This window comes from Pseudophryne corroboree, chromosome 12, assembly GCF_028390025.1.
Source record: "Pseudophryne corroboree isolate aPseCor3 chromosome 12, aPseCor3.hap2, whole genome shotgun sequence".
Taxonomy (NCBI): Eukaryota; Metazoa; Chordata; class Amphibia; order Anura; family Myobatrachidae; genus Pseudophryne; species Pseudophryne corroboree.
Genome location: NC_086455.1, coordinates 6,479,896 through 6,501,488, shown reverse-complemented (window position 1 = coordinate 6,501,488; position 21,593 = coordinate 6,479,896). Strand labels below are relative to the sequence as shown.

Sequence of the window (21,593 nt, the reverse complement as noted above, 5' to 3'; positions counted from 1 at the left end):
GTCACTATTTCAGGTGACATAAAGGATAAATATAGTATTAATGGCACTATACTGGAAACTACTGAGGAGGAAAGGGATCTAGTAGTCACTATTACAGGTGACATAAAGGATAAATATAGTATTAATGGCACTATACTGGGAACTACTGAGGAGGAAAGGGTTCTAGGAGTCACTATTTCAGGTGACATAAAGGCTAAATATAGTATTAATGGCTCTATACTGGAAACTACTGAGGAGGAAAGGGATCTAGGAGTCACTATTTCAGGTGACATAAAGGATAAATATAGTATTAATGGCACTATACTGGGAACTACTGAGGAGGAAAGGGTTCTAGGAGTCACTATTTCAGGTGACATAAAGGCTAAATATAGTATTAATGGCTCTATACTGGAAACTACTGAGGAGGAAAGGGATCTAGGAGTCACTATTTCAGGTGACATAAAGGATAAATATAGTATTAATGGCACTATACTGGGAACTACGGAGGAGGAAAGGGATCTAGGAGTCACTATTTCAGGTGACATAAAGGATAAATATAGTATTAATGGCACTATACTGGAACTACTGAGGAGGAAAGGGATCTAGTAGTCACTATTTCAGGTGACAAAGGATAAATATAGTATTAATGGCACTATACTGGAACTACTGTGGAGGAAAGGGATCTAGTAGTCACTATTACAGGTGACATAAAGGATAATTATAGTATTAATGGCGCTATACTGGAAACTACTGAGGAAAGGGTTCTAGGAGTCACTATTTCAGGTGACAAAGGATAAATATAGTATTAATGGCACTATACTGGAACTACTGAGGAGGAAAGGGATCTAGTAGTCACTATTACAGGTGACATAAAGGATAATTATAGTATTAATGGCACTATTCTGGAAACTACTGAGGAGGAAAGGGATCTAGGAGTCACTATTTCAGGTGACAAAGGATAAATATAGTATTAATGGCACTATTCTGGAAACTACTGAGGAGGAAAGGGATCTAGGATTCACTATTTCAGGTGACATAAAGGATAAATATAGTATTAATGGCGCTATACTGGGAGCTACTGAGGAGGAAAGGGATCTAGGAGTCACTATTTCAGGTGACATAAAGGATAAATATAGTATTAATGGCACTATACTGGAAACTACTGAGGAGGAAAGGGATCTAGGAGTCACTATTTCAGGTGACAAAGGATAATTATAGTATTAATGGCACTATTCTGGAAACTACTGAGGAGGAAAGGGATCTAGGAGTCACTATTTCAGGTGACATAAAGGATAAATATAGTATTAATGGCACTATTCTGGAAACTACTGAGGAGGAAAGGGATCTAGGAGTCACTATTTCAGGTGACATAAAAGATAATTATAGTATTAATGGCTCTATACTGGAAACTACTGAGGAGGAAAGGGATCTAGGAGTCACTATTTCAGGTGACAAAGGATAATTATAGTATTAATGGCTCTATACTGGAAACTACTGAGGAGGAAAGGGATCTAGGAGTCACTATTTCAGGTGACAAAGGATAAATATAGTATTAAAGGCACTATACTGGGAACTACTGAGGAGGAAAGGGATCTAGGAGTCACTATTTCAGGTGACAAAGGATAATTATAGATTTAATGGCTCTATACTGGAAACTACTGAGGAGGAAAGGGATCTAGGAGTCACTATTTCAGGTGACAAAGGATAAATATAGTATTAATGGCACTATTCTGGAAACTACTGAGGAGGAAAGGGATCTAGGAGTCACTATTTCAGGTGACAAAGGATAAAATAAGAATTTACTTACCGATAATTCTATTTCTCATAGTCCGTAGTGGATGCTGGGACTCCGTCAGGACCATGGGGAATAGCGGGCTCCGCAGGAGACAGGGCACATCTAAAAAAGCTTTTAGGTCACATGGTGCGTACTGGCTCCTCCCCCTATGACCCTCCTCCAAGCCTCAGTTAGGTACTGTGCCCGGACGAGCGTACACAATAAGGAAGGATCTTGAATCCCGGGTAAGACTCATACCAGCCACACCAATCACACCGTACAACTTGTGATCTGAACCCAGTTAACAGTATGATAACACAAACGAAGTAGCCTCTGAACAGATGGCTCACAACAACAGTAATAACCCGATTTTTGTAACAATAACTATGTACAAGCATTGCAGACAATCCACACTTGGGATGGGCGCCCAGCATCCACTACGGACTATGAGAAATAGAATTATCGGTAAGTAAATTCTTATTTTCTCTAACGTCCTAGTGGATGCTGGGACTCCGTCAGGACCATGGGGATTATACCAAAGCTCCCAAACGGGCGGGAGAGTGCGGATGACTCTGCAGCACCGAATGAGAGAACTCCAGGTCCTCTTTAGCCAGAGTATCAAATTTGTAAAATTTTACAAACGTGTTCTCCCCTGACCACGTAGCTGCTCGGCAAAGTTGTAATGCCGAGACTCCTCGGGCAGCCGCCCAGGATGAGCCCACTTTCCTTGTGGAATGGGCCTTTACAGATTTAGGCTGTGGCAGGCCTGCCACAGAATGTGCAAGTTGGATTGTACTACATATCCAACGTGCAATCGTCTGTTTAGACGCAGGAGCACCCAACTTGTTGGGTGCATACAATGTAAACAACGAGTCAGATTTTCTGACTCCAGCTGTCCTTGAAATATATATTTTTAATGCTCTGACAACGTCCAGTAACTTGGAGTCCTCCAAGTCGCTAGTAGCCGCAGGCACCACAATAGGCTGGTTCAAGTGAAATGCCGAAACCACCTTAGGGAGAAATTGAGGACGTGTCCTCAATTCTGCCCTGTCCGAATGGAATATCAGATATGGGCTTTTGTATGACAAAGCTGCCAACTCCGAAACTCTCCTGGCTGAAGCCAGGGCCAACAGCATGGTTACCTTCCATGTAAGGTATTTTAAATCTACCGATTTTAAAGGCTCAAACCAATGAGATTTGAGAAAATTTAGAACCACGTTCAAATCCCACGGTGCCACTGGAGGCACTATTGGGGGTTGTATATGTAGTACACCTTTGACAAAAGTTTGTACTTCAGGCACTGACGCCAATTCCTTCTGGAAGAAAATTGATAAGGCCGAAATTTGAACTTTAATGGACCCCAATTTGAGGCCCATAGACAATCCTGCTTGCAGGAAATGTAAGAATCGACCCAATTGAAATTCTTCCGTTGGAGCCTTCTTGGCCTCACACCACGCAACATATTTTCTCCAAATGCGGTGATAATGTTGTGCGGTCACTTCTTTCCTGGCTTTAATTAAAGTAGGAATAACTTCCTCAGGAATGCCCTTCTCTTTTAGAATCCGGCGTTCAACCGCCATGCCGTCAAACGCAGCCGCGGTAAGTCTTGGAACATACAAGGTCCCTGCTGAAGCAGATCCCTTCTTAGAGGTAGAGGCCACGGATCCTCCGTGAGCATCTCTTGAAGTTCCGGATACCAAGTTCTTCTTGGCCAGTCCGGAGCTACCAGTATTGTTCTTACTCCTCTTTTCCGTATAATTCTCAGTACCTTTGGTATGAGAGGCAGAGGAGGGAACACATACACTGACTGGTACACCCACGGTGTTACCAGAGCGTCCACAGCTATTGCCTGAGGGTCTCTTGACCTGGCGCAATACCTGTCCAATTTTTTGTTGAGGCGAGACGCCATCATGTCCACCTTTGGTTTTTCCCAACGGTTCACAATCATGTGGAAAACTTCTGGATGAAGTCCCCACTCTCCCGGGTGAAGGTCGTGTCTGCTGAGGAAATCTGCTTCCCAGTTGTCCACTCCCGGGATGAACACTGCTGACAGTGCTACGACATGATTCTCCGCCCAGCGCAGAATCCTTGCAGCTTCTGCCATTGCACTCCTGCTTCTCGTGACGCCTTGTCGGTTTACGTGGGCGACTGCCGTGATGTTGTCGGACTGGATCAACACCGGCTGACCCTGAAGCAGCGATTTTGCCAGGCTTAGAGCATTGTAGATCGCTCTTAGCTCCAGTATATTTATGTGAAGAGACGTCTCCAGGTTTGACCACACGCCCTGGAAGTTTCTTCCCTTTGTGACTGCTCCCCAACCTCGTAGGCTGGCATCCGTAGTCACCAGGACCCAGTCCTGTATGCCGAATCTGCGGCCCACTAACAGATGGGCAGTCTGCAACCACCACAGGAGAGACAACCTTGTTCTCGGTGACAGTGTTATCCGCTGATGCATGTGCAGATGCGATCCGGACCATTTGTCCAGCAGATCCCACTGAAATGTTCGTGCATGGAATCTGCCGAATGGAATCGCTTCGTACGAAGCCACCATCTTTCCCAGGACTCTTGTGCATTGATGTATTGACACAGTTCCTGGTTTTAGGAGGTTCTTGACAAGTTCGGATAACTCCCTTGCTTTCTCTTCCGGGAGAAATACCTTTTTCTGAACCGTGTCCAGAATCATGCCCAGGAACAGCAGATGTGTCGTCGGGGTCAATTGAGATTTTGGAAGATTTAGAATCCACCCGTGTTGCTGAAGCACTACTTGTGTTAGCGCTACACCGACTTCCAGCTGTTCTCTGGACTTTGCCCTTATCAGGAGATCGTCCAAGTAAGGGATAATTAATACGCCTTTTCTTCGTAGAAGAACCATCATTTCGGTCATTACCTTGGTAAAGACCCGAGGGGCCGTGGACAACCCAAACGGCAGCGTTTGAAACTGATAATGACAGTCTTGTATCACGAACCTGAGATACCCTTGGTGTGAGGGGTAAATCGGGACATGTAGATAAGCATCTTTTATGTCCAAGGACACCATGAAGTCTCCTTCTTCCAGATTCGCTATCACTGCTCTGAGTGACTCCATCTTGAACTTGAATTTCTTTATGTACAGGTTCAAGGATTTCAGATTTAGAATAGGCCTTACCAAACCGTCCGGTTTCGGTACCACAAATAGTGTGGAATAATACCCCTTTCCCTGTTGTAGGAGGGGTACCTTGACTATCACCTGCTGAGAATACAGCTTGTGAATGGCTTCCAAAACCGACGTCCTTTCTGAGGGAGACGTTGGTAAAGCAGACTTTAGGAACCGGCGAGGGGGAGACCTTTCGAACTCCAGCATGTAACCCTGAGATACTATCTGCAGGACCCACGGGTCCACTTGTGAGTGAACCCATTGATTGCTGAAAATCTTGAGTCGACCCCCCACCGTTCCTGAGTCCGCTTGTAAAGCCCCAGCGTCATGCTGATGGCTTTGTAGAAGCCGGGGCGGGCTTCTGTTCCTGGGCAGGGGCTGCTTGCTGCCCTTTCTTACCCTTTCCTCTGCCTCGCGGCAGATAAGACTGTCCTTTTGGTCGCTTTTTATAGGAGCGAAAGGACTGCGGCTGAAAAGACGGTGTCTTTTTCTGTTGGGAGGGGGTCTGAGGTAAAAAAGTGGATTTGCCGGCAGTTGCCGTGGCCACCAGGTCCGAAAGACCGACCCCAAACAATTCCTCTCCTTTATATGGCAATACTTCCATATGCCTCTTGGAATCCGCATCACCTGACCACTGTCGCGTCCATAAACTTCTTCTGGCAGATATGGACATCGCGCTTACTCTTGATGCTAGAGTACAAACATCCCTCTGAGCATCTCGCATATAAAGGAAAGCATCCTTTAATTGCTCTAGAGTCAATAAAATACGGTCCCTATCCAGGGTATCAATATTTTCAGTCAGAGAATCCAACCACACTACCCCAGCACTGCACATCCAGGCTGAGGCTATTGCCGGTCGCAGTATAACACCAGTATGTGTGTATATACTCTTCAGTGTAGTTTCCAGCCTCCTATCTGCTGGATCCTTGAGGGCGGCCGTATCAGGAGACGGCAACGCCACTTGCTTTGATAAACGTGTGAGCGCCTTATCCACCCTAGGGGGTGTTTCCCAGCGCGCCCTAACCTCTGGTGGGAAAGGGTATAATGCCAATAACTTCTTGGAAATTAGCAGTTTTCTATCGGGGTTAACCCACGCTTCATCACACACGTCATTCAATTCCTCTGATTCTGGAAAAAATACAGGTAGTTTTTTCACCCCCCACATAATACCCCTTTTTGAGGTACCAGCAGTATCAGAGATCTGCAAAGCCTCCTTCATTGCCGTGATTATATAACGTGTGGCCCTATTGGAAAATACGTTTGTTTCTTCACCGTCGACACTAGATTCATCTGTGTCGGTACCCGTGTCGACTGACTGAGGTAAAGGACGTTTTACAGCCCCTGACGGTGTCTGAGACGCCTGAACCGGTACTAACTGGTTTGCCGGGCGTCTTATTTCGTCAACTGACTTTTGTAATGTGCTGACATTATCACGTAATTCCATAACTAAAGCCATCCATTCCGGTGTCGACTCCCTAGGGGGTGACATTACCATCATCGGCAATTGCTCTGCCTCCACACCAACATCGTCCTCATACATGTCGACACACACGTACCGACACACAGCAGCCACACAGGGAATGCTCTAATCGAAGACAGGACCCCCTAGCCCTTTGGGGAGACAGAGGGAGAGTTTGCCAGCACACACCAAAAGCGCTATAAATGTATATAAACAACCCTAGAAGGTGTTGTTTACTATATATGCGCTCTTAATATATAAATATCGCCAATTTATGCCCCCCTTCTCTTTGTTACCCTGTTTCTGTAGTGCAGTGCAGGGGAGAGACCTGGGAGCCTTCCTCACCAGCGGAGCTGAGCAGGAAAATGGCGCTGAGTGCTGAGGAGAATAAGCTCCGCCCCTTTTTCGGCGGGCTTTCCCCCGGTTTTTAAGAAACTGGCCTGGGTTAAAATACATACATATAGCCTTAATGGCTATATGTGATGTATTTATTTTGCCACTAAAGGTAATTATATTGCTGCCCAGGGCGCCCCCAGCAGCGCCCTGCACCCTCCGTGACTGAGTCAGTGAGCCGTGTGACAACAATGGCGCACAGCTGCCGTGCTGTGCGCTACCTTCAAGAAGACTGAGGAGTCTTCTGCCGCCTGCTTTCCGGACCTCCGTTCTGCCGTCTCTTCAGCGTCTGTAAGGGGGATCGGCGGCGCGGCTCCGGGACGAACCCCAGGCTGACCTGTGTTCCGACTCCCTCTGGAGCTAAGTGTCCAGTAGCCTAAGACTCCAATCCATCCTGCACGCAGGTGAGTTGGAAATCTCTCCCCTAAGTCCCTCGATGCAGTGATCCTGTTGCCAGCAGGAATCACTGAGATTGAAACCTAAAAAAAAACTTTTCTAAACAGCTCTTTAGGAGAGCCACCTAGATTGCACCCTCTCGGACGGGCACAAAAACCTAACTGAGGCTTGGAGGAGGGTCATAGGGGGAGGAGCCAGTACGCACCATGTGACCTAAAAGCTTTTTTAGATGTGCCCTGTCTCCTGCGGAGCCCGCTATTCCCCATGGTCCTGACGGAGTCCCAGCATCCACTAGGACGTTAGAGAAATATAGTATTAAAGGCACTATACTGGGAACTACTGAGGAGGAAAGGGATCTAGGAGTCACTATTTCAGGTGACAAAGGATAATTATAGATTTAATGGCTCTATACTGGAAACTACTGAGGAGGAAAGGGATCTAGGAGTCACTATTTCAGGTGACAAAGGATAAATATAGTATTAATGGCACTATTCTGGAAACTACTGAGGAGGAAAGGGATCTAGGAGTCACTATTTCAGGTGACAAAGGATAAATATAGTATTAATGGCACTATACTGGAAACTACTGAGGAGGAAAGGGATCTAGGAGTCACTATCTCAGGTGACATAAAGACAGGAAAGCAATGTAACACAGCTATGAGGAAGGCTAGTCAGATGCTTGGTGCATAGGGAGAGGAATCAGCAGCAGAGAGAAGTAATGATGCCACTGTATAGGTCACAGGTGCAGCCTCATCTAGAATACTGTGTCCAGTTCTGGAGGCCATATCTTCAGAAGGATATTATTACATTAGAGACTGTACAAAGAAGGACATCGAACATGTTGCATGGTCTACATCACATAACTTACCCAGAAAGACTAAAACATCTCACTATGTACAGTGTGGGGCAGAGAAGGGAAAGGAGGGACATGAGAGAGACTGTCACATATATCGGGTTTTACCAAAGTCCAGGAGGGAAACATTCCTCACAGGAAGAGAAGTAATAGGACACAAGGACATGCACTGAGGCTGGAATAAGGTTCAAAGGAAAATTGAGGAAAAATTACTTCACAGAAAGGGTAGTGGACAAGTGGAATAGCCTCCCATCAGTGGTGGTAGAGGCCAATACACTAGAGATTTAAACATGCCTCCAATAGACATAAAGATATCCTTACAATGAAGTATCAAATAGGGTTTGCGGTTACCATAGGGGCAGACTAGATGGGCCAAGTGATTCTTACCTGCCATCACCTACTATGTGACTCCTGTGCTGGATCAACTATATTTCCCAGCGTGGATGGTTTTACCCTAATCCGTCTTGTTGGACTGCCCAAGAAGCACTAACCTCTTTTAATGAGTTACTCCAGCAGTAAGTAGAAGAGAGCAGACTAAACAACAGTGTGACCTTCCCATGAGTGACCGCCCTGTCCACCCCATGTTGGAACATTTCAAGGTAGAGTGATAACCACAGGAGTGAACAGGGGAATTTCGGAGAAGCTCACTTCCCTGATCCAGTTCTCATAGAAAGGCATGAGGTGCCTGTACCAAACTGACAGCAGCTGTTCAGAGATGGAGGTAGGCATGGAGACCTGGCACTAGGGGCAGAAGTACAAGGATGGCGGTAGGCGTGAAGACCTGGCACTAGGGACAGAAGTACAGGGATGAAGGTAGTCATGGAGACCTGAAACTAGGGGCAGAAGCACAGGGATGAAGGTAGGCGTGGAGACCTGAAACTAGGGGCAGAAGCACAGGGATGAAGGTAGGCGTGGAGACCTGGAACTAGGGTCTGAAGTACAGGGATGAAGGTAGGCATGGAGACCTGGAACTAGGAGCAGAAGTACAGGGATGAAGGTAGGCGTGGAGACCTGGCACTAGGGACATATGAATAGGGATGGAGGTAGGCATGGAGACCTGACACTAGGAGTACAGGGATGAAGGTAGTTATAGGAGACCTGGCACTAGGAGCAGAAGTACAGGGATGGAGGTAGTCATGGGAGACCTGGCACTAGGAGCAGAAGTACAGGGATGAAGGTAGGCGTGGAGACCTGGCACTAGTGACATATGAATAGGGATGAAGGTAGGCATGGAGACCTGGCACTAGGGACATATGATCAGGGATTGAGGTAGGCGTGGAGACCTGGCACTAGGAGAAGTACAGGGATGGAGGTAGTCATGGGAGACCTGGCACTAGCAGCAGAAGTACAGGGATGGAGGTGGTCATGGGAGACCTGGCACTAGGGTCATATGTACAGGGATGGAGGTGGTCATGGGAGACCTGGCACTAGGGTCATACGTACAGGGATGGAGGTGGTCATTTGAGACCTGGCACTAGGGGTATATGTACAGGGATGGAGGTAGTCATGGGAGACCTGACACTAGGGGTATATGTACAGGGATGGAGGTAAGCATGGGGACCTGGCACTAGGGGTATATGTACAGGGATGGAGGTAGTCATGGGAGACCTGACACTAGGGGTATATGTACAGGGATGGAGGTAAGCATGGGGACCTGGCACTAGGGGTATATGTACAGGGATGGAGGTAGGCATGGGGACCTGGCACTAGGGGTATATGCACAGGGATGAAGCTAGGCATGGAGGCCTGGAGCTAAAGGCATATGTACAGGGATGGAAGTAGGCATGGAGACCTGGCACTAGGAGTATATGTACAGGGATGGAGGTAGTCATGGAGACTGGGTCACTGGGGGCAGATGTACAGGGATGGAGGCCGGTATGTGGACCTTGCACCGGGGGCAGATGTACAGGGATGGAGGCCGGTATGTGGACCTTGCACCGGGGGCAGATGTACAGGGATGGAGGCCGGTATGTGGACCTTGCACCGGGGGCAGATGTACAGGGATGGAGGCCGGTATGTGGACCTTGCACCGGGGGCAGAAGTACAGGGATGGAAGCAGGTATGGGGACCTTGGACCAGGGGCAGATGTACAGGGATGGAGGCCGGTATGTGGACCTTGCACCAGGGGCAGCTGTACAGGGATGGAGGCAGGCAAGGAAATTTGGCACTAGGGCATATGTGGGGAGTAGCCAGAAAGGCAATTCTGGGGAAACACTTGTGTTGGTTCCGTAAAGCTGCAACGTGAATCTGTTACCTATGAGACTGATCAGGCTGGTGACCAGGGAAGAATCCACATTCTTTTCCCATGCTCAGGGTTTTGGATCACTCCCGCACCTTGTTGTAACTTAGCAGCGGCTTGCGCCCGTTCCCAAGTTGCTTTAAGTAGCTGCTGTCCAGTCACTGTGGGCAAAGGATAACGGACGTTATTTGGGGGAAGGGATAAAGGTTGCCTCAGACCGCTGCAGCCATGCCGCTACTAATATTCTTTAGTTTTTTTTCTCCCAATCAATGCAGCCTTTTCCTCTCTATAATGCAGTCAGCTACAGCAAACTAACATTTATCAAGCTTTAAACTCAAAGCCAATTCTCAGTCCGTGGCTGTGAGGGGGCTATTTTTATTTATGTATTCCCCCAGTTCAGCACTGGGAGCACAGGCCCGCAGCCTGGGATGACCAGCGATGACACTAAACAGCAATGATCCCACGGACGGCCATCCCTGCAATGTTCTAGACTAGTGTCAAGTCTATAGAATAATCATTAAAGTTAGGGTGAGATGTGTAATAAGAAACAGACATGTGAACCAATAGAGATATACAGGGGAAATATAGCTGGAAACTTAACCTCTTCCTTATGGCAGGTGATCATGGTCCCCACATGCCTGTGAAGGCGGCCGCTTGCACCAACGCCCCATTTTTGCATGCACTACTAGCCACCTCCCACTTTCTGTAACATTCCTGATACCGTCTGTCCTGATCGCAGCAGCGTCTCTGTGCGTCCACTCTGTAACGCGTGCACCGTAGGGGTTTTCAGAAAATGTACATGCGTGCGATGTCACAAACAAAAAAATCTGCTGAATTATGTGGCCACCCAAACTGTGCGCAGATCAGAATCATACCCCTAAATCCGAGACTCCGCCTGTGGCGTAATATTAGTCCATTAACTCAGGGAAGGGGGGAGAAGAAAAACAAGAAAGAAAAATGACTGCAACATTTAAGAACAAAATCTTTTTACTGTTATGAAGCAGCCGAGAGGGCAAATCAAAGTGATAGAAAGTGTAACACTGACAAAGACATACAGACGTGAGGTCGGACAATACCACATACATAGACAATCTATTCAAAATAAAGTTCTCTCGTAAAATGCGCCATCGATAGGGTCAACGTTTATTGTCTGCTCAGATCCTGAACATAACGTACAATCAGATCTTCTCCACTTCCCGGTCCTCGTTAATATGCAGGGTCCTAGAGAAGCCCCGTAGTCATCACAACTATTGCCAATTGACATTTATAAGTGCCCAAAGTTGCAAAGGATGCTGGGAAGAGGACAGTATGGCGATCCTTCCCCCCCTCCCCTGTTTAGAGTCCAGTAAACACATTGTAGAACATTTAAAGTCACGACTTAAAGCCAGCTGCGGACACTGATCATGTAAACTTGGGTTTTCCTCTCTCCTAAAAACAAAAAAAGAAAATCAAACTTTATCCTGCACTTGCGAGACGGAGAAAAGAAGTGGTCATGTGTGGCCAGTATTGCGCTCACTGAAATACCCCACAGAGAGACGAGCGTTGAAAATATAAAATAGTATTTTTTCCGACAACCCCGAGGCGAGATAACGCACGTTACTAGTCACAGCAGAATTTAATACGAGGTGATTATGGTTACGAAATATTAAGGCAAGGTTGCGTTTGCTACTTGTTACACAGGAGTACTTTCTTAACCCTCTAAAATAATATTAAAATTAAAAAATGACACATTGGGAATATCCATCAGCCACACATGACCTTTGTTCTCGCAAGTGGCGCAGGTGGAAATTTACTCCATTTTTATTATTTAAAAAAAAAAGAAAAATGTGTCGGACATCCGAGCGCTGCTTTTGAGAAGACATGTAACAAAAAATACGGACTACACAGTCTAATTTAAATGCTTTTTGGGGGCCACGCCATGTGACCAGTAAGGAGAGGACGGGGGACCTTCCGAAACACAAGTACCAGGAGGAAAGGAAAAAATAAAAAAAATTGCGCATACAATGCTATTTATTACTCAGATGCTGAAATTCCTAAACACTTAGGGTCGGGAGAGATCGCGTCATATATATTCACACACACATATATACATATATATATTTACAGAAATATATATCTATATATGTACATAAATATATATATACTTGTTATGATATAGGCGAATATTAACAGCTTGGATTGCCGGTCTACTCCTCAACATACAGGCTCAAAAGCAACACAGTGCTTACCTCATATATAGATTTATATATTTCATTTTTTTCCCATACTTTTTAATTATATATATATAAAAGGAAAAAAGAAAAAAAAAAGTACTGAAAACTGAATAGGGCGGGGAGGGAGTCCAGAGCCAGGTTTGCTAAACAGTCCCGCGTCGGAAAAGCTTAACCAACGCGACTTGTCGGAGGTGATGTCACAGCGCAGTTTGCAACATTAAGTTTCGAAGCAGTTTCTGGCGTCCGATTTCATAGTCTTCCTCGTCCACATTGACGAGTAACTTGATGGCCTCGTGGCCCACCGCCTGCTTTAGAGAGTCTGTGATGAAGACGCCTTTCAGAGCTTCCAGCAACGAGCCGTTGATGTAGTCGCGCCAGAAGGCGTCAAGGTAGGTGAGCTCGGAGAACTTGATGTCGCAGATAATGGAACCAAGGTCCCTGGATTTTAAGATGGTGTTGGCCTGGTTGAAGCGTTCAAACTGTCTCTCTAAAGGGTCCTGCTTGTTGGAGAAGACGTTTCCTTGGAGGGCGGTTTCATGCTGGCAGTACTCTGCTCGTACCCGCAGGCGGATATCTGAGGGACACAGAAGCACGGTGTGAGTAAGTCAGCGGCGCAGATACTGACTGCCAGCTAGGAGCAAACTCAATGACACATCGGTCTCAAAATTAACGTCACGCTCATAAATATAAACGTGGAGGACAGAACAGTGCGGGTAACCGGACTGCATTCTGGCTGTCGTGGAATTACAAGTCCCAACATGGCGAAACCGATCGTTCCACAAAAGCCCAACAGTTCTGCACTACACTACATTGTCTCTAGAGAAGTGCGGAGCCACGTATAAATCACTCCTCCATCCCTCTGGTCCTATACATAGATCGCTATATAAATACACATACTCCTCGTCATCCGTAGAGAGAAAATAAAAATGTAATAAATCCCGTCTGCAGCTACTGCAACAATGTAGTTCTGACAATAGGACTTATTCATCGGAGGGGGAGTGCCATAAGACAATAACCCGCCTTCCTTACACACCTGTATTTCTCCTTGTGGGTGGGTGACGGCATGACCAATGTGCAGGCCTTAGCGCCCCCAGAAGTCCGCCTATGATTGTGCCCCACGTATTGGATAAATATTCCCTCCCTGTAAGCAGGACAGCAATCTTTACACCAGAGGTTCTCAAACTCTGTCCTCGGGACCCCACACAGTGCATGTTTTGCAGGTAACCCAGCAGGTGCACAGGTGTATTAATTACTCACTGACACATTTTAAAAGGTCCACAGGTGGAGCTAATTATTTCACTTGCAATTCTGTGAGGAGACCTGCAAAACATGCACCGTGTGGGGTCCTGAGGACCGAGTTTGAGAACCTCTGCTTTACACTATGTCTCGCTGGGTTTGGCCTCCTTTACTGACGTGTCCAGTCGCTGTGACTCCTGGTATGACAGACCGCGGACGGACAACAGATCATTATACATCGTACGTGTTTCCCTGCACAGGTCTGTCATATCGGCTTCAGGCCTCCCATGATCTCTCCACCGACCAGTTAGTTACCCCTGTTATTTGTATCAAGTATTGACTGCTAGTTCCTATAGGGCAGTGGTTCTCAAACTCGGTCCTCAGGACCCCACACAGTGCATGTTTTGCAGGTAACCCAGCAGGTGCACAGGTGTATTAATTACTCACTGACACATTTTAAAAGGTCCACAGGTGGAGCTAATTATTTCACTTGCGATTCTGTGAGGAGACCTGCAAAACATGCACTGTGTGGGGTCCTGAGGACCGAGATTGAGAACCTGTGCTATAGGGAAATGTTTCTTAATATTTCTTATAGAGGCTATGTATCCCCCAGCCGCCGGCTCGCCATTGGAGCCCCCGTTTCTCCTGAGTGGGAGGTATTGGGAATCTTAAACTCTCCTCTCACGCCCACAGCCGCAGTGGTAAGCTCTGGCTTATTGTTCTGGCAGCTGCACGTAAATCTACCCTGCAGTATTGGATTCAGGATAGTCTGACCCAACTTGCCCTGTATATAAAACTATACCTTGTTTTCAGGATAGATTGTATTGTGGCCTCTCTACAGCAGGGTGGACTAATGTTTCCCCATGTGGCGGAGTTACATTGCCTCTGTGGGGTATATTCAATTGATGTTGGATCCTTTCCAACGGAAAGGATACGACATCTCAGTATTCAATGAGCGGCCAAAACCGTTCTCAACAGTGTCAATCCGACTTTTTTTAAAGTCAGATTGACGTTGTTTTAGCGCTGTTTCCGACAATGTCAATCTAACTTTCCGACATCTGGCAGCTGCCCCATGTCGGAAACAGGGCTAAAACCTGTCGGATTTGGCCGCGCTTCCGACAAAACAAGTGGATCTGCGGCTATTCCGCCGATCCACGTTTTCCGACAAGTCGGAATTGCTGACTTTTCGGAAAAACAGCAGGGGGATTGAATAGCTCGGAATAGATTCTGACATAAAAAAGTCGGAAACTGCCATCTTTATAAAAAGACAGCAGTTCTGACTACAACTGAATCCATCCCTATGTCTCACACTATACGCCATTATGTGTGTGTAACACTATGCGGAATACAAAATGGCTGCGCCTTTCTGGCACACACACCAATCCCCACCCCTGTCCCCCCCTCCCCATGATATCTTTGGAGACAGGTGCAGTGTTCATCCTAGCACTCTGCACCGGTCACAAACGCTGCAGTTCATCTTTCCTGCTCAGAGTGCGTTTCGTTCTCTGCTCTGGTGCTTCTAGCACACTCTGGTCTATCTCAGTGCTGAGATACAGACCAAAGTGTGCTAGAAGCACCAGAACAGATACAGACTCCCCAGACAGGAAAGAGGAACTGCACGGGTTGTGACAGGTGCACGGTGGTAGAATGAACACTACAGGTGAACGTGAACACTGTATCCTTTCACACCGGCTACGTACCGCACGTCTGCTTCTCCTTAGGGTCGGGTGTGTTTGATTTCCTCCTCTTCCTCTGACTGCTGAGGGGTGGTCTCCCGCGGCCGGGCCTTTTCGTGCAGATCTGGGCTCCGGAGGGGGAAGTGCATACCACGGGGTGGTGTGGCGACACTGACAACGGAGGAGGGTAAAGAAAACAGATAGTGACACACAAGTTCAAAGCGTGGAACGGCAAAATAGCAGATAAAATGACGGCTCTTACCAGCCGTGCGTGGCTGCTCTGTGCCGGACTCCGCACTGCTGTTCGTCCGCGGTGTTACGTAGTGAATGGAGGTCTCCTCGAGGTATTTGTCTACAAGATCCGGGCACACTGCAAACAGAGGAAGAGGATTTGTGTGATTCCAGATACCGCATTAACATGTCTGCCTTAGGGGTCAGCGTATAGTACAACGTACAGAAGTGTTGCCCAGCAGACCGCAATGTTCCCCACCTTCCAGAGAGAGAGATAGTCCCTATAAATATAACCGTGTCAAACGCAACAGAGTCCAAGATCTTGGATTCCGTTACATCCTGCCGTACATGTCCGTTAAAGAGGCCGCCATCTTCTGGCAGGCTAAGGTACTGCAGTATACAGGACAGCTATGGTCAACAGTGTAGTGGAACAATAACGTTTTCTAATGACCTCAACATACAGATCGGTTCCCCGATATTTCCTGTGATAATCTATCGCAGTGAGATTCTGTTTTTTTGTTGTTGTTTATGCTTCATTTTCTGCCGACTTTCAAGTGACCCAAAAAGACAAAAAATAAGAATTTACTTACCGATAATTCTATTTCTCGGAGTCCGTAGTGGATGCTGGGGTTCCTGAAAGGACCATGGGGAATAGCGGCTCCGCAGGAGACAGGGCACAAAAAAGTAAAGCTTTTACCAGATCAGGTGGTGTGCACTGGCTCCTCCCCCTATGACCCTCCTCCAGACTCCAGTTAGGTACTGTGCCCGGACGAGCGTACACAATAAGGGAGGCAATTTGAATCCCGGGTAAGACTCATACCAGCCACACCAATCACACCGTACAACTTGTGATCTAAACCCAGTTAACAGTATGATAACAGAAAGAGCCTCTTAAAGATGGCTCCTTAACAATATAACCCGAATTTGTTAACAATAACTATGTACAGTATTGCAGATAATCCGCACTTGGGATGGGCGCCCAGCATCCACTACGGACTCCGAGAAATAGAATTATCGGTAAGTAAATTCTTATTTTCTCTATCGTCCTAAGTGGATGCTGGGGTTCCTGAAAGGACCATGGGGATTATACCAAAGCTCCCAAACGGGCGGGAGAGTGCGGATGACTCTGCAGCACCGAATGAGAGAATTCCAAGTCCTCTTTTGCCAGGGTATCAAATTTGTAGAATTTTACAAACGTGTTTTCCCCCGACCACGTAGCTGCTCGGCAGAATTGTAATGCCGAGACCCCTCGGGCAGCCGCCCAAGAAGAGCCCACCTTCCTTGTGGAATGGGCCTTAACAGATTTAGGCTGTGGCAGGCCTGCCACAGAATGAGCAAGTTGAATTGTGTTACAAATCCAACGAGCAATCGTCTGCTTAGAAGCAGGGGCACCCAACTTGTTGGGTGCATATAGTATCAACAGCGAGTCAGATTTTCTGACTTCAGCCGTCCTTGAAATGTATATTTTTAAGGCTCTGACAACGTCCAACAACTTGGAGTCCTCCAAGTCGCCAGTGGCCGCAGGCACCACAATAGGTTGGTTCAGGTGAAACGCTGATACCACCTTAGGGAGAAAATGCGGACGAGTCCTCAGTTCTGCCCTATCCGAATGGAAGATTAGATAAGGGCTTTTATAAGATAAAGCCGCCAATTCAGATACTTTCCTGGCAGAAGCCAGGGTCAGTAACATAGTCACTTTCCATGTGAGATATTTAAAATCCACCTTTTTCAATGGTTCAAACCAATGGGATTTGAGGAAATCTAAAACTACATTTAGATCCCACGGTGCCACCGGAGGCACCACAGGAGGCTGTATATGCAGTACTCCTTTAACAAAAGTCTGTACCTCAGGAACTGAGGCCAATTCTTTTTGGAAGAATATTGACAGGGCCGAAATTTGAACCTTAATAGATCTCAATTTGAGACCCATAGACAATCCTGATTGTAGGAAATGTAGGAAACGACCCAGTTGAAATTCCTCCGTCGGAACACTCCGATCCTCGCACCACGCGACATATTTTCGCCAAATGCGGTGATAATGTTTCGCGGTGACTTCCTTCCTTGCCTTAATCAAGGTAGGAATGACTTCTTCTGGAATGCCTTTCCCTTTTAGGATCTGGCGTTCAACCGCCATGCCGTCAAACGCAGCCGCGGTAAGTCTTGAAAGAGACAGGGACCCTGTTGTAGCAGGTCCCTTCTCAGAAGTAGAGGGCACGGGTCGTCCGTGACCAACTCTTGAAGTTCCGGGTACCAAGTCCTTCTTGGCCAATCCGGAGCCACTAGTATTGTTCTTACTCCTCTTCACCGTATAATCTTCAATACCTTTGGTATGAGAGGCAGAGGAGGAAACACATATACTGATTTGTACACCCAAGGTGTTACCAGTGCGTCCACAGCTATTGCCTGTGGATCTCTTGACCTGGCGCAATACTTGTCCAGTTTCTTGTTGAGGCGAGACGCCATCATGTCTACCATTGGTCTTTCCCAACAGTTTATTAGCATGTGGAAGACTTCTGGATGAAGACCCCCCTCTCCCGGGTGAATATCGTGTCTGCTGAGGAAGTCTGCTTCCCAGTTGTCCACGCCCGGGAAGAACACTGCTGACAGTGCTATTACGTGATTCTCCGCCCAGCGAAGAATCTTGGCAGCTTCTGCCATTGCACTCCTGCTTCTTGTGCCGCCCTGTCTGTTTACATGGGCGACCGCCGTGATGTTGTCCGACTGAATCAACACCGGTTTTCCTTGCAGGAGTGGTTCCGCCTGGCTTAGAGCATTTTAGATTGCTCTTAGTACCAGAATGTTTATGTGAAGAGACTTTTCCAGGTTCGTCCATACCCCCTGGAAGTTTCTTCCTTGTGTGACTGCTCCCCAACCTCTCAGGCTGGCGTCCGTGGTCACCAGGATCAAATCCTGTATGCCGAATCTGCGGCCCTCCAATAGATGAGCCTTTTGCAACCACCACAGAAGATATACCCTTGTCCTTGGCGACAGGGTTATTCGCAGGTGCATCTGAGGATGCGACCCTGACCATTTGTCCAACAGATCCCTTTGGAAAATTCTTGCATGGAATCTGCCGAATGGAATTGCTTCGTAAAAAGCCACCATTTTTCCCAGGACTCTTGTGCATTGATGTACAGACACCTTTCCTGGTTTTAGGAGGTTCCTGACAGGTCGGATAACTCCTTGGCTTTTTCCTCGGGAAGAAAAACCTTTTTCTGAACCGTGTCCAGAATCATCCCTAGGAACAGCAGACGTCGGAAAACAGCTGCGATTCTTGGAATATTTAGAATCCAGTCGTGCCGTCGAAGAACTACTTTAGATAGTGCTCTTCCGACCTCCAACTGTTCTCTGGAACTTGCCCTTTTTAGGTCGTGCAAGTAAGGGATAATTTAGATGCCTTTTTTCTTTGAAGAAACATCTTTTCGGCCATTACCTTGTAAAAAAGGCCCGGGGTGCCGTGGATAATTCAAACGGCATCGTCTGAAACTGATATTGACAGTTCTGTACCACGAACCAGAGGTACCCTTGATGAGAAGGACAAAATTTGGACATGGAGGTAATCCTTGATGTCCAGGGACACCATATAGTCCCCTTTTTTCCGGTTCGCTATCACTGCTCTGAGTGACTTTATCTCGATTTGAACCTTTTATGTAAGTGTTCAAACCATTTTAGATTTAGACTATGTGTCACCAAGCCGTCTGGCTTCAGTACCACAATATAGTGTGGAAAAATAATACCCTTTTCCTTGTCGTAGGAGGGGTACTTTGATTATCACCTGCTGGATATACAGCTTGTGAATTGTTTCCAATGCTGCCTCCCTGTCGGAGGGAGCCGTTGGTAAAGCAGACTTCAGGAACCTGCGAGGAGAAGATGTCTCGACTCTCCAATCTTTACCCCTGGGATAATACTCGTACGATCTAGGGGTCAACTTGCGAGTGATCCCACTGCGCCCTGAGACTCTTGAGACTACCCCCCCACCTTGAGTCCGCTTGCACGGCCCCAGCGTCATGCTGAGGACTTGGCAGACGCGGTGGAGGGCTTCTTTTCCTGGGAAAGGGCTGCCTGCTGCAGTCTACTTCCCTTACCTCTATGTCTGGGCAGATATGACTGGCCTTTTGCCTGCATGCCCTCATGGGAAAGGAAAGATTGAGGCTGAAAAGACGGTGTCTTTTTTAGCTGAGATGTAACTTGGGGTAAAAAAGGTTGGATTTCCCAGCTGTTGCTGTGGTCCCCAGGTCCGATGGACCGACCCCCAAATAACTCCTTCCCTTTATACAGCAATACTTCCATCTGCCGTATGGGATCTGTATCACCTGACCACTGTCGTGTCCCTGACATCTTCTGGGAGATATGGACAACGCACTTATCTTGATGCCAGAGAGCAAATATCCCTCTGTGCATCTCACATACATATATATAGAATGCATCCTATTAAATGCTCTACATGAATAAAATATTTTCAGTCAGGGAATCCGACCAAGCCAACCCAGCACTGCATCTCCAGGCTGATGGCGATCGCTGGTCGCAGTATAACCACCGTATGTGTGTATATACTTTTTAGGATATTTTTCCAGCTTCCTATCAGCTGGCTCCTTGAGGGCGGCCGTATCTGGAGACGGTAACGCCACTTGATAAGCGTGTGAGCGCCTTATCACCCTAAGGGGTGTTTCCCAACGTACCCTAATTTCTGGCGGGAAAGGGTATAACGCCAATATTTGCTATCGGGGTAACCCTACGCATCATCACACACTTCATTTTATTTTATCTGATTCAGGAAAAACTACAGGTAGTTTTTTCACTCCCACATAATACCCTTTCTTGTGGTACTTGTAGTATCAGAAACACGTAACACCTCCTTCATTGCCCTTAACGTGTGGCCCTAATGAGAAATACGTTTGTTTATTCACCGTCGACACTGTATTCAGTGTCCGTGTCTGTGTCTGTGTCGACCGACTGAGGTAAATGGGCGTTTTTAAAACCCCTGACGGTGTTTCTGAGACGCCTGGACCGGTCCTAATAGATTGTCGGCCGTCTCATGTCGTCAACCGACCTTGCAGCGTGTTGACATTCTCACGTAATTCTCTAAATAAGCCATCCATTCCGGTGTCGACTCCCTAGAGAGTGACATCACCATTACAGGCAATTTCTCCGCCTCCTCACCAACATCGTCCTCATACATGTCGACACACACGTACCGACACACAGCACACACACCGGGAATGCTCTGACAGAGGACAGGACCCACTAGCCCTTTGGGGAGACAGAGGGAGAGTCTGCCAGCACACACCAAAAACGCTATAATTATATAGGGACAACCTTATATAAGTGTTTCTCCCTTATAGCATCTTTTATATATATACACAATATCGCCAAAATCAGTGCCCCCCCTCTCTGTTTTAACCCTGTTTCTGTAGTGCAGTGCAGGGGAGAGCCTGGGAGCCTTCTCTCCAGCTTTTCTGTGAGAGAAAATGGCGCTGTGTGCTGAGGAGATAGGCCCCGCCCCTTTTCCGGCGGGCTCGTCTCCCGCTATTTTTGAAGTTAGGCAGGGGTTAAATATCTCCATATAGCCTCTGTGGGCTATATGTGAGGTATTTTTTGCCTCTAATAAGGTTTTTATTTGCCTCTCAGAGCGCCCCCCCCAGCGCTCTGCACCCTCAGTGACTGTTGTGTGAAGTGTGCTGAGAGGAAAATGGCGCACAGCTGCAGTGCTGTGCGCTACCTTTATGAAGACTCAGGAGTCTTCAGCCGCCGATTTTGGACCTCTTCTCTCTTCAGCGTCTGCAAGGGGGCCGGCGGCGCGGCTCCGGTGACCATCCAGGCTGTACCTGTGATCGTCCCTCTGGAGCTAGTGTCCAGTAGCCAAGCAGCAAATCCACTCTGCACGCAGGTGAGTTCACTACTTCTCCCCTAAGTCCCTCGTTGCAGTGATCCTGTTGCCAGCAGGACTCACTGTAAAGTAAAAAACCTAAGCTAAACTTTCTCTAAGCAGCTCTTTAGGAGAGCCACCTAGAT

At 47.2% G+C, this 21,593-nt stretch overlaps 1 protein-coding gene across 1 annotated transcript in view; it reads right to left on the bottom strand.

The window, feature by feature from the left end:
• Nucleotides 1-11,194: 11,194 nt before the first annotated feature.
• DEDD (death effector domain containing) overlaps nt 11,195-21,593 on the bottom strand; it is a 30,507-nt gene continuing 20,108 nt past the window's right edge. Inside the window, exons 3-5 of the mRNA XM_063946815.1 lie at nt 15,613-15,720; nt 15,375-15,521; nt 11,195-13,012 (exon numbers count right to left, since the gene is read on the bottom strand). Of these exons, the coding sequence (XP_063802885.1) occupies nt 12,636-13,012; nt 15,375-15,521; nt 15,613-15,720 (632 nt within the window). The 3' untranslated portion in view covers nt 11,195-12,635. The remainder of the gene's footprint in view (nt 13,013-15,374; nt 15,522-15,612; nt 15,721-21,593) is intronic.